The 13,662-nt window shown below is 34.8% G+C and overlaps 1 protein-coding gene across 23 annotated transcripts in view; it reads right to left on the bottom strand.

Moving 5' to 3' along the window:
• TBCK (TBC1 domain containing kinase) overlaps positions 1–13,662 on the bottom strand; it is a 147,175-nt gene that overhangs the window by 89,296 nt on the left and 44,217 nt on the right. For all 23 annotated transcript variants that reach the window (XR_013950670.1, XR_013950671.1, XR_013950672.1 and 20 more), the window contains 5 exons: positions 12,784–12,910; positions 12,175–12,225; positions 10,796–10,879; positions 7,694–7,779; positions 694–730 (listed from right to left, as the gene is read on the bottom strand). Coding sequence is in view for 11 of the 23 variants with exons in the window: in XM_080590632.1 (XP_080446758.1) it covers positions 694–730; positions 7,694–7,779; positions 10,796–10,879; positions 12,175–12,225; positions 12,784–12,910 (385 nt within the window). In the remaining 12 variants the exon portion in view is untranslated. The remainder of the gene's footprint in view (positions 1–693; positions 731–7,693; positions 7,780–10,795; positions 10,880–12,174; positions 12,226–12,783; positions 12,911–13,662) is intronic.

The following is a 13,662-nucleotide window of genomic DNA, read 5'->3' as shown; positions in this document are numbered from 1 at the left end:
AAATTCTTTGTCATTTTAGAGAAATAACCCATCAGCTCTTTTCATCTCGCCAATTTTTTTTTTTTTTGGATTCAGAGTGTGCCAATATTGACATGAAATGAAAAAAAAAATAAAAAAATCAAAGATCTTTGAGGAAAGAAAATTACAAATTGCTTTCTAGACTTGCTTTACTAACTTTTCTGTCTTTCATTAAAAGCTGACCAAATCAGAAAGCTCTTTTTGTTCCAAGTATACATGCACAAATATTGCAGTAAAGCAGAATAACGATATGTTAAAGCGCAATAAGATAAAGCTTGTTTTGTTGGCCTTCAAAAATGAAGTTACTCTTTGTTAACAGGGTGGGGGGGAAGGTGTTTTAATTATTATTATTACTATTACTTTTTCCAGTATAACAGCTTCCTTTTTGCATTCCTTCAGTACTGCATGCACAGAATAATCCAGATCAAGTTTAATACAGTTCTTTTTTTCAGAAATAAGAAAACACTAATTACTGTCAAATAAGAGCGGAAAGTATAATGTGACAGACACTGTTGAGACTCAAGTCACAACACACATCCCTGCAAATTACAAGTGACCTGCTAAATGGCATACACACACAATCAATTAGGAAAGCTCTAGCTGAAAAAGTGAGAAAAGTTATCCTTAAGAAATACAAGAACAATTAATCAGAAAAAAAAAAGAAACCATACTCACGTGTAAACATTGTAAGAAACCAAGGAATCGCGTAGAGCTGCAAAAGGTGGGGGGAGGAGAAAAGACAAAAAACATGTTTTATTAAAAGCTAAAGTTCTTGCTTGGATCAATTTTTAACTATATTAAAAATTGCACAGCTTGGCAGGAACACATTTAAATGGGAAATAACTGCAGGGCCCAAACTGCTATGATACAACTTTCAGCCGCCAAAAGGTGTTCCCATGCCCAGAACCCCCATTCTCATCTCTTCCAAATTATTGTTTTGTGATGTTGTACTGGAAACAACGACGACCATCACTGTTAGCAGGCTTACGTTTGGAGAGAACACCAGCACAACCAGCAAACCCACCCACCCACCCACCACTGAAGTCTTAAAGCACTCAAGAACCTGCTATAGTAAACTGTCTCATTTCTCCCCTTACATCATATAGTGCTGCATGAAATATGACTAAGGGTGCTTGAACAAGCATAAAACAACTTTATGACTATAGAAAAAAATATTTTTATATAAATAATTACAAGTGCAAATCACAATTTCCAACAGAAGAATTTATAGGTTTATGGTATCTACATCTTTTGCCTTTGTTGATATTCATTATAACGTATACTTCTCAGTGAAAGGCAGCAAGAACAGTTTCATTCTTGTAAGTCACTTAAGCAAATACTCCCAGTTACTAACACCTTGAGCATTTACATTGTTCTAAAGTGACCCCTAAAGACAGGTGTCATCACAAGAATTTGAGGCTGCTTCAGTGCTTCTATTACTCTGGGACTAAGAACTGTAACAGATACAGAAAACCTTTCGGTCAATGTACTCATGACATTATATATATATATATATATATATATACACACACACACACACACACGATTCAGTATGTATTTAGAATAGCTACCCATTTATGACACCTTGAGAGATTCTTAATCTTTAATGAAGTACTTTGTGTGTTGAAGGCAATAGAATCTATTTTCATGAAACATCAAATTCTACAGAAGGTCCCTACAAATTAGGAATGCAAAGGCAAGACTACCATTGTTAAATTTTACTCAGCTGCATAGCTCATGTGCTCTTGTTTTCCATTTCTGAAGATTTACAGTTAGACATAAAGCTTAATATATTACTTTTTAGCTCATAAAAAGTGCAAATTAATCCTCCTATTATGCTTTCCCTGGAAGTAAGCAAATGAAAAGAGAAAGCATAATCAATATTATGTTAATAAATGACTACTTATTCCATAAACTCTTAAACTGGGTTATGGCACTGACAAAACGATGCACGCATTTGCTGAAAGGCAAATATGTCTATCAAGGCTCTCTCTAGACTTTATTCCCACACCTTCATCTGAGTATTTAATCGCATCTGAACCATATACTGTCTATAAAACTAAAGGTTTTGATGATGACTGCTTAGCATTTTCAATATTCACAAGGTTGTGTTTTGAGTTTTTTTTTTTTAATTTAAAGAAAGCTTGGCCTCCAACCCTTCAATTGATTTTAAGTGTTCAAAAACAAAAACAAATCATCTCCTGTCACCATTTCAGCCTCATTGTACATTCATACTGTTTCCCTGAGTATCTCTCTTCAACGCCTTCAGTGGATGGCTCCCTGCTGAATAATAACACCCTGTTCCCTGAAATATCCCCTGCAGTGATTGTGATCAGCTAATACCTGTTTACCTGCTTACTTGTATGTGATATATTGCTTTCTATGCAGTAGGAAAATAAGCATTCCTAATAGCCTGAGGCTCCTCTTTGCTTTGAGGTACACATTATGTAGACATCATTTTTTGAACTACATTACTTCCTCAGTATTTAAAAGCAATTACTTCCTCCTTCTCATACGTTTGATTAAAATGTTTTACCAGAGCATATCCACTTACTCCTAATTTCATACACAGACACCTGTATCTTGTATGCATATACATAAAAATATACAAGAAAGACAAAATTTGAAATATTAAACAAATTTTTGGAAGGTAACAAGGCAAAGCATCTAAACCATCTAAACCATCCTCACCAAGCCTATCAATAATAACATGAAAAGTAAGTCAAACTATTTAAGTAGACGGTATCAGTCAAATTTTTATTGAAGAGATTTTGCTCTCAAATTTTCATAAATGTAATGTTCTAAGACAAGAAGGTCCAGGTAAACCTGAAGTGGTTATGATTACTATTAATAAGGAAGCAAAGAGACAACACTGGTATTATTATTCCACCATACAAGTGAAACTGAAAAACAAAGATGAGAAAAAGAACTGCACTGACTTGAAGTCCTCAAATAAACAGGCTACCAAATCCTTTTAGTTACGTCTTCACTTTTAATATATTATTAGTAAATACTGCCCTCTAGCAATCACTGGCCAGAACAGCATTTTGCCATTCTGTACTAACAAGCTGCTTGCTTGCTGTTTGGATTTTCAACCCTTTACTACTGAACCAAGGAATGTGATGGGGTTATGTCTTTTATTCACACTTAACATTAGGTATGCTTCATAACTATGTTGATTTTATTCAAAGTAGCGTTTGAACTGCTGGAACAGCCTGGGGATAAGTCACATTAAAATAAAAGCCTTTAAAACCAATACTTCGATTTTAGACTGAGCTTGAGATCAGCAATGCCATAGTTATCATTCTGCTTTGCTAGTAATGTAGGAGCAATTCCATGCTTTTAAGTAAGAAGTTGGACATCTCTTAGATATAAAGAACACAGCAGTGCCCTAACATCACTACCAACAAGCTGAAGAAAACCACCATTTTTTTTTTTAGTTAAAATTGAAATCTTCTGTCCTTCCACTTTGTTTCATTGTCAGTCCTTCCACTATTCTATATTTTATTTCCTAGCTGAAACTTCTCCAACAGTGCTGTGCTACGACAAATTCTGCTCAATACCTGAGACTGAAGACCCAGTTCAGTGTTTTTCAACAGGGTGAAGACCTTCATTTGCCCCTAATTAGGTAACACATATTTGACAACAGTCTTTTTCCCATTAGAAATTCAAACCCCTCAGAGACATTGACTGAAATCTTGATGAGAACCTCTTCCATGAGAAATTTATTGTTGCCTGTTATTACTGCCTGCATTATTTCATTTTTTGGCTTCTCTAGAAGCTGAGATTGAGATACAGAAGACTTGCACAGAAGTTTGAGATTTCTGTTGTAAAGACAATAGTTTTAAAAATACTTATGTTCAGAGGCTTTTGATTCAAAAGGCTTTTGACTCTTTTAGAAGGGATAGCAAGTTGAAAATGAGTGTTAATTTTTGTTGATGGGGATGGTACGGAGCATTAACAAGCATACACAAGCATCTTGCTCTGTTGAAAGTCTGCAACAATAAAGTGGTTGACCTGTATGAACCAGGTGCACGTCATGAACATCACAAGGCAACTAAAGTGAAGCTGTGCACCTGGCTACAAGATAATGAAAATGAATTATTTATTATTGAAGATCTGAATTTTCAAAGCATCAAAAATGCCAACACTCTGCAAAAGTTCTTAAACGATATGTATATGCATAACAAACAAGTTTACCGTAAACCTCTAAGGAAGTTCACTCTCTACACCTCAGAACTACAGAGCTGAGATCAAGGTTAAATATCTACCATTTTAAAGATAACAGACACACACAATAGGGATAATCATCAGCCTCGTAATCTTTTATAGAAGAATTCTCATCTGACCATCTGTCATTCAATACAATATGTTATTTTAAACTGATAAGGCACCTGTCATATCTCCACACATAATAAGAAAAAATTATAGATGGATAAAGAACTATTTTATGGTATGTATTTCATGCTATTTTCAGTGCTCAGACTTTGATATGTTTGTACTTTTCCTCCTCCATGCTCATCACTTACAAAGGAACTACCACAATTAATGGCAACATGGGGCAAGTATTCTACCTCCAACAGTTAGGTTGCTTGTTTGCTTCAGGAGAACATGCTAAAAATGCTGCAAGGGACAATTGCAAAATAGTTTGTCTGCCATTCTAAGCTGCTTTCTACATATTTTATGCAGGCACTGCCTTAAATGTCAGCAGAAAGCACTCACAAAAAGTATCATGCTTCAGTATCCCAGATACTGAAAATCTGTTAAGTAAACCAATCTTTTTTTTCCCATGCTTCCCAAACTAAAAGACCATTTGACATAGCAGTATAGAAGGGTGGTAAAAACAATGATCCTCAGCTAAAAGGAATAAAACCCTGATCTTGCACCTTCATATTTCACTGCTCTGTCTTCAAAATGAATTCACATATACCTCAAGCCTACAAGGTGCCTAGACAATTCTATGCGTAACTGCTACATAAAGGTGCAAGAATGTTTAAAGGACTGGGGATGCAAAAAGAATGGAAATGGAGACCAATTTTGAACTTCAGATTCTACCCACCTACATGCACCTACAGAAAATTTGAAGAATGATCACATTCCTCACAAGATAAAAATATCAGCAAGAAACCTCTCCCCCAAATTGACCACTAGGTAATCATGCAACAGAAGAGACAAACGGAGATAAAGCACTTCAATCACAGGATTTTTAATTCTTAGTTAGATGAAGCCCTATTATGAACACCTCCCGAGTTATCACCAAAACCAAGCTAAGGTATCTATCTACCTGTGACAGCAGCTCCAGAAAGATGGTATTAAGTAACTGCAGCTAGACTTTGTCATCTCTTTTACTGGCCAGCTGACAACTGCATCTAGTTTCCATAATTTGCAGCTGAAAGCTATTTAGAATAATTTATGCCCCGTTAGTAACATAGCACACCTCCTTGTTTTTCTTCAGCTCAAAATGGTCTGTTATTGATGTCAGAATTATCCAGTAAAACAGAGAACAGATGCTATAAAACATTACAGAGAGTGGTGGAGATTATAAACTTCGGGAGAACAAGCAAAGAAGAACTAGAAGATTCACCGTACATACCTCTCTATTTACATGTAAATCACATAGCCACAGCAATGTACTTAATCCAGGTACCACATCAGGTAACTATATTCACAACTATTGAACCTTCAGCAGTGTTCAATATTCGGAGAGCTACATAACCTGAAGCAAATAGGAAAGGTGCCAGGAAACACAATCTTTCCTGCAGCGGGAGCCTGCGTTTCAATGATGAAAGATTAATCAGGGTTTACTTTGATAGGATTAGTACTCAAGCACGAAACTCTGGTTCAGATCTCATTACTAAAGTGCATATTCTTCACTTTGATGGATCTTGTGCTGTCTTGTTACAGGTAAAAAAAACACCTCTCTCACTAATCTGGAAAGCAGAATTTATTTTTTTTTTCCCAAATGACATGATTTAGAAAGGACAACCTCTCTTCAGAGGTTACTGTTAATTTTAGAATTGGATTTTTTTTTTTAATTACACCCCGATTTTGTAATTATTTGCTGCACTACCTACTCATCTCCTGTTCTAGACTGTAACACTTAAATACAAGGCTCACATTTGGCTACGTGCTCTCTGATGACTAGCACAACACAAAAACTAAAATATACAAAAATAGGTGATTTTTAACTATTCCGTTTGACTTGCATTTTTGAAAGTTTTCAGTGTGGAGAACTGTAACGGCATAAAGCAGCAGCTGCTGAAAGGGCAGCAAACAACCACGACAGGTTGGTTAGTAGTAGAAACGGAGACCTGTAGGATGGTCAGGGAATTTACAACTACACATCCTCAATGGAAATGAGTGCCCCGGACAACAAGAAATACAGAGAAATTGCTCTGGTCCCCACAGGCTACAGCAAATAAATATTGGGTGCATTTACACAGTGATGCGGCTAACTTGATTCTCCCACAGGAAATTAAATGTTGATGTTACCCATGTCCTTTATCTCCCTCCCATGCAGGCAGCCTTTCTGCAGATGAATATCCTTCCTTCTTCCCACTTTCCCTCATCTTCATCCCTTCCTTCTTCAGATGTGGTTTATTAGCAGTACACGTGGCCTTCTAGAGCATCTGTTTATAGCGCAGTAGCTGAGCTTTATCTTTTGCTTATTTTAATGCCACATTATCTTTTAAATTTGTACCATAAATAACATTATTAGGTTAATAACACCTTTAGATGTGAAAGCATTTTTTTCCTCACTACAATCTTTGTAAATAGTGCTAATGAGTATCTGCCAGTCCCAAAGACAAGCAAATTCAACCAGGAATTGTGTATACCATGATTTTGATAGGCTTGGCCTTGCTGCTTTAAGTTAAAGCCTTTCCTAATAAGCATAATGCTTTACTGATAAAAGAACCTTTAGATTGACAGGAAAACAAACAAAACACATATATATTTCTTTTTTATGAAATAATTTCTATATCAACCTCTGACTTCAGTTTCCTTCTTCAATTTTCACTTCTCTACTCTTGGAGAGGAATTCTTATTGACAATGAAAATTGTTTCCATTGTCTAGTCTTAGGATTAATTTATAATTAACAAAATTTCTGTTATATTGCTCATGATACAGTCTTGTTTTTCATTTTTCTCTATCTTACAGGCTTCTTCCAGTGAAAGGACCCACCTTACACACGTGTTACGCTCTTGATTGCTAAGCATTTTTCCAAGATTTGACATATCTACAGATTAACCATCACTTGTATATATATATATTCTTTGTTGTTTGCAAATTGATTTGTCTTTTGTGTTAACCAAAAGCATTTAATTAGTTTGTAGAAAGTTTTCTATTAGTCATTTATGGCCAGGTTTGTTTTGCATGCTAATCCACATTTTAAAGATAAAATTACTGATTAATCTTAAAATGTATATGTAAGTTAAAACAAGTGATTAGTAGTAATTTTATTGTATTTACCATGCTAACACAAGGGGAAGGACTGAGGTATATAAAACAATAATCAAAACTTCACCATTTTATCCACATACCCAACAAGGTCCATTAATACACAAGTCTCCTAACAAACTATCAAAAATTTTGAAAGGCATCTCAGCCTAATTGCCCTCATTTTCCATTTTTTACTTCCTTTGAACAATATTTTTAAGAATGCTCAGCACTTACATCTGGAATAAAACCAATGTCATTAAGATGGTTACTCAGCTCTGGATCATGGAATGCAATCATCTGGGAAAACACCGTCAGGTATTCTGAAATGACAAGCAAATTCAACATCACTAAAAAAATACATGCCAGCACATCTTGTTATTTTAATGGAGCTAAAAAAAAGCTTTTTTTAAAAAAAATAAAAACAACAACAAACAAACAAAAAGAAAACACAAAATAAAACTGCAAGTGAATACCACTACTGTCCTCCTTATCACCATTATATTCAACACAGATGGAGAAACATTTGTCTTCCTTAATATTAATTTGGATTTTCAACAAAGCTTTACTTGACTCATACTCAAATTGTGATGTATACTTGGAATGCAAAGTTAAAGACTTTTCAGTATGAATATGAGCCACAGGATATTGATGGAAACACAGTAGAACAAGACTGTTTCTAGAATTTTTAAGACCCAATCCGAGTGAAATACAAAGTTTATACTCCTTTAATTGTGTTCTATGTAGTTTATTTTCAACAAAAGTAGATTTTGTAATCCAGAAAGTGTAGTGTTTAGTGTACAGAAACCGCTGTACACTAAACCACTGTGGTATTACTGCCTCAAAAATTGGGCATCGCAGGAGTGCCAGCCTCTCCCGCCTGAAGCTACATCTGTTAGGGTGCAGATGACCTGTCAGCATAACCACTGGTGAGTTAAGTGGGTTAACAGACCCATGCTGAGTTTTGTGCCACCAAGGCCAGGCTGCTTCAGAGGTTTTTACATCTTCGCCACCATGTTATCTCAGTCTCAAGACAAAGAAATTCTTATTCACATCCACACAAACTGGGGAGATGACGGAAACTATGCCTGAAGTTCATACCGCTACATGTGCTGACCTTAAATGAAAATAATTAAAAATTTCATCTGTAAGGTGCATCTTTTATCAGTTTTGCACCATTAAACAACCAGTCACCAGACAGGTAATAGCAAACCAGTAATTCTACACAATCCTACACATTCAGTTGTGCGCTGATGAAAGCAATTTCACAATTAGTTTCCCTGAAGAACATTTATTTTAAAACGAAAATTCATGCCCATGGTCATTCTCTGCAGATATACTACAAGTTGATAAATACCATCTTCATTTGACCAGCTTCTCTCACAAAATATAATTACTGTGTGGGATTACATGGTTAATTAAGGGTCTAGTAAAACACATGAGCCTTCACAAAAAACTCACCAATTGGGTCCAGCCAATTGCTGCTGGTTGGAATTTCATTAAATGACTTTTTTGTTTGTTTTGCATAATTAAGTGTTCCATATCCAAACACCTTTAACTGCTCTTGCTTCCTATTTAATGTAAGGAAATCCATCTGATAAGCTTAGGAAAAAACATCTATCTTCACTGTTTAGAACTGGTCAGACATGAGGAATGCTGAACTCTGCAGTTTAAACAATTTCTTCTCTCAACCCCTATATGGAAGATACAAGGCAGCTAAAAGCTAAAATTGCAGTAGGCAGTCAAATGACACTTCTTGATGCTTTCTTCCTACCCAGTAAAGCAGGAAAATTATAAAGAATTTTCCCTTGAAATTGTGTGAAACTCTGGTGTTTGACTTAAATCCCTGGAAAGGATTGTATCAGAATATTTGAAAGAATCCTAAGAGGTCCAGTCTGTCTGAGTATTTGATGACAAAAGATGTTGCAAAACAACTTGGAAATTCAAGCACTTCTTTATTTTATGGAATCCTACTGACCCGTACTTATAACTTCAGCTGATACTTTTGTAAAATTTTGATTCCTGTGGGTATCACAATAGGGAACCTCTAGAGAGAGAAATTATTATTTTATGTAAGAGTATACCCCCTTGAGAAAATCTTTACCAAGCTATTAAAGTCAGGAACAACTGATACAGTATACTCTTTTCAACTTTAGACCTTTACAGACTTTTTTTTTTTTTAGCATGCACTCTTTCTTTACAGAAAAAAGTACGCAAAAAAGTTGTCTTGAATCACTTTTCCAAACTATTCACTATTTTACACAGTCAGTTCATAGTGTCTCTGATCCACTGTCCTTCATATGTTGACTCTCCTAACCATGTTCAATCCTCACGTTAGCTCTCCCTCTACCATCCAATATTTAACTGCTTTTATGGCTAACCTTTTTTTTGTTGACCAGTTCTTAATTTCCTTCCTTTTTTGAAGACAAAGAAATGACAGACATTGTTTCTCAAGAAGCTTCAGAAGTTACATAGAAAAAAGAACTTCTTATGAAGAAACACAAGGACAGCAAGCCATGCTGAAACCCACTATTCAACAAACACTTATAACTGGTTGCATCTAAAAACATTCATTACCACCTGCTTTTTTTTTTTTTTTTTTTAAACTATCAAAGGCTTTTCAAACAGCTTCTGTTTTAAAAAAACTGTTTACAAGAGAAATTACCTTTGTCATCATGGACAGTGCCAAGGTAGCTTTTTAAGTCTGCACAATTCCTTCTTTGTGTCTCCTTGAAATTTACAATTAATTTTAAAGTAAGACATTTAACACCCAGCTGTTGTTTTCATTTGAGACACCTATGTAGCTGAACACTGAACTACAGAACATTTTTCCCCATGGCTCTCTAAGTCATGTCCTGTGTGGATAAACATTATTAGTTCAGTAAGAAAATCTCATGTCTCAAGCTCTCTGAATACTGTAAAACGCATTTCCTGAGTAGTATGTACTTTGTACTGTTCCTCCTCTTCATCTTGCCTCTTTGTCAAGATAGCTTCTGTAACGATATGATTTTGACCACCTGAAGGGTAAGTCTTTACCATCTAACACTGGAAAGCTTATTTCCTCATTTTACAACTTTGCGTAATCAATTGACTCTTACCCTGGATAGTACGTGGAGCTGTACTTGTTGTTTTTTCTTCTGTGCAGCTTATAGTTTTTTTACCTCGCATGAATCTTTACCTACTTTATCGTGTTCCCATTACTCTTGCACACTTTCTTGTTTTATTTTAAATAAACTTTTTGAAAGACTTATTTTATAACCACTTGAAAAAGTGAATGTAGAAACGCTGACTTAATTCTGCCTCTTAGAAGAAATACAAAAATTAAAGAGATTTACTTACCTTGAATAACATGAGAATTATCCTTCAGAAAGAAGTTATACAAATACTTGGGTATGAAAGCAGACATGCAGGCATATGCCAGAGCTAAAAAAAAAAAAAAAAAAAAAGAAAAAGAAAAGGATGCAACTACAGAGGTAGTATATCTAAAAAGGTATGTATATCTAAAAATGTTTATTATCAAGCAGATAAAAAGCATAAGTTTTTTAAATCAATCAATAAACAAAAATGATTGTACAGATACATAAAAAGGGCACATTCCTTGTTAAGAATTTTAAAAGCTCCCAATGTTTACCCCTTGATTAATTCTTGGGAATTTGGCTGAGAGACAGTCTACCTATTTTAATACAATTCTTGGCAATGGTGGTAGATCAGAGATTTTAAAAGGAACCTTAGTTAGAAATATGATTTTGACATAAATTATCCAAAGAAAATATATATAGTTTATACATTATTATATATATATATTTATATAGTATTTTATATATTTATATAAATATAAATATATATATAAATTTATATATTTATATATAGTATTTTATATATTATTATATATATATTTATATAGTATAGATAAACAAAACATGAAGTTTATACCGAAGTGACATAGGATCACATTAGAAATGAATTCTGGTTTATGAATTTTCTGGCATGGAAACCACCATTTAAGTATCTGAGCCAGATGTATTCAATTAAATTAGTAAACTAGAACATGCAAGTGTGCATTTTTCACTATTATAGTTTGCTGCAATGGAAAGAAAACCAGGTTCTACAATCTAACTATAGGAAAATGTCCAAGAGCAAGAAAAACCTGTTGACAGAAATACGTAAAGGTACACAGTAGGCATAATAAGAGTTACTGTCCTGAGAAACTAGCTTCCCCTCTCCCCCATCTTATTAAAAAGCTGTGTGCAAGAAAATAGAAATTTGGACTAGGCCTATTCTGAACAAATCACATTCTAAGATGATAAAGGCTGCGTATCTAAAGGTGGGCTGATTTTAGGAATTTAAATCCATTATCAGCTTTTCTGAATGATCCTAGTCTGACAGGTTAATAGTTAACAAATAACATGTTCATTGAAAAACACAAGTACTAGAGAAGCATTTATTGTTTTTCTATAGTTATTTGTACTTTGTATTACGTTTTCTTTATTGCGTTTATTAATAAATACAGTGTTTGAACCCTTTGCTTGAACAGTAGCACACCACACACTCTTTCTAAAAAGTGACCGTTTCTTTTGACCCATGGCAACAAGAGCTTTAAACTTCCTTCATAGTTACAGAAAACTATTGTCTGTTAGTAGGTGCACACACATCCGTATACAACTAGATACAGATAACAGACTGTGCTTCCCTTCATCCCCAGTAGAAAAGGTACTCACCTTCATTGTTAAAATTCAAGTACAGGAATGGTGCACAAAGAGAATCAAGACCTAAAGAGAGAAGAGCCACAAAAGAACAGCATGAAGATCTATCTCATTTATTGTATTGCGTAAGATGAATTCATTAACTTACCATGAAAATTTGCATACTTGATAGTGATTATAATACCTTCAACATCAGGCTTCATGCATAATGCTGAGAACAAGCGTGAAACCAGTGCATGAAAACAAAGAGGATTTAAAATTGTTAAAACTATAGCACTGAATTGATTATTCTGCCTTGGCTTTCAAGAAATGCAATTTACATTCCGAAGAACTTGCCCAGTAAGTTCTTCAGTGTTTGAACTGGAATAAGCAACAGATTTTTTTTAAAATGAATTGATTGAAATTTAAGGAGAGCATAAGAATGAGGCGGGCAATTTTGCATTAAGAATTAAATATAAATTATTAAGATCTAAGTTTGCAATATAGGATCTAAATTTGCAATAACCCACAGATTCATTCTTCAAAAGAAACAAAAGGAAAAAATCCAAATAAGGTGTTTTTTTTTCTTAAGTTAACCATAGCTTTCCAGGTAATTATCTGAACTTGCTAACTAGTCAAACTCACCTTGCCAGTATACCAAATCAGGATGGGAAACAACCCAGGCCTTCAATACACGCCTAAACTTTGCATGACCCTCTGGTGATGACAGCAGTTCATCATACTGATGGCAACGAGGAATATCAACTTCAATCTGTACCACAGCCAAGCATACAATATAAAGAAATACATATAAGGAATCAAGATAAGTGGGGAAGTACTACAGCAATCATTCAACACTAGAGGTGGAACTCAGCCAGACATTATAGGTCAGACCGCCACCAAAACCACAGTCTGCTTCCCCCATCACTCTCAGAAATGTAACTGAAAGGGGACAGGACACTGACAGCCGCACTTAAAGATTAAAAACAGAGAGGGTTTGTTGGTTTGTTCTTTAATAAAAATAAAAATCAGATTCACGTTTTAAGAAGGGTTCTAAACATTGAAAGCAAAAAACAACAGATTACATCTATATTTTTTTTTTCTGACCCAACCTTTGGCCCATTTCAGGTGCTACCACCACTTTGTTCTACAGGGTAATCGAATCAGAGTTCTCAGAAAGCTGTACCCAATTTGATGGAAACTATGTATTCAGCCAGCTGATGGAATAGTTGTTGCTCATGGTGTCTATTTACATTTGGTAATATTTCTTAGAAAACTTAATTAGTCAAGAAACCTATTTCTGTGAAGCACATTTTACTTCACAGGATCTCAGGGTACGTGGTGAAGTCCGGCATCAGGTCCAAAAGGCACAACAAATATTCAATAAAAACAGAATTTTCAACAACACATCAGTAAAATTGTTCGCTACACTTTGCTGTTGCTACAGAAACAGAGGTTCTGAAGTAAAAGAAGTTTTCACTTACCAGGTGTTATAAGTCAAATTGAGCTAAACTAGTTGTTCCT

The sequence above is a fragment of the Anser brachyrhynchus genome (genome assembly GCF_964034855.1).
Source record: "Anser brachyrhynchus genome assembly, chromosome: 4".
NCBI classification, from domain to species: Eukaryota; Metazoa; Chordata; class Aves; order Anseriformes; family Anatidae; genus Anser; species Anser brachyrhynchus.
Note: the sequence above shows the minus strand (reverse complement) of the source record. Positions and strands in the feature narration are given on the sequence as shown.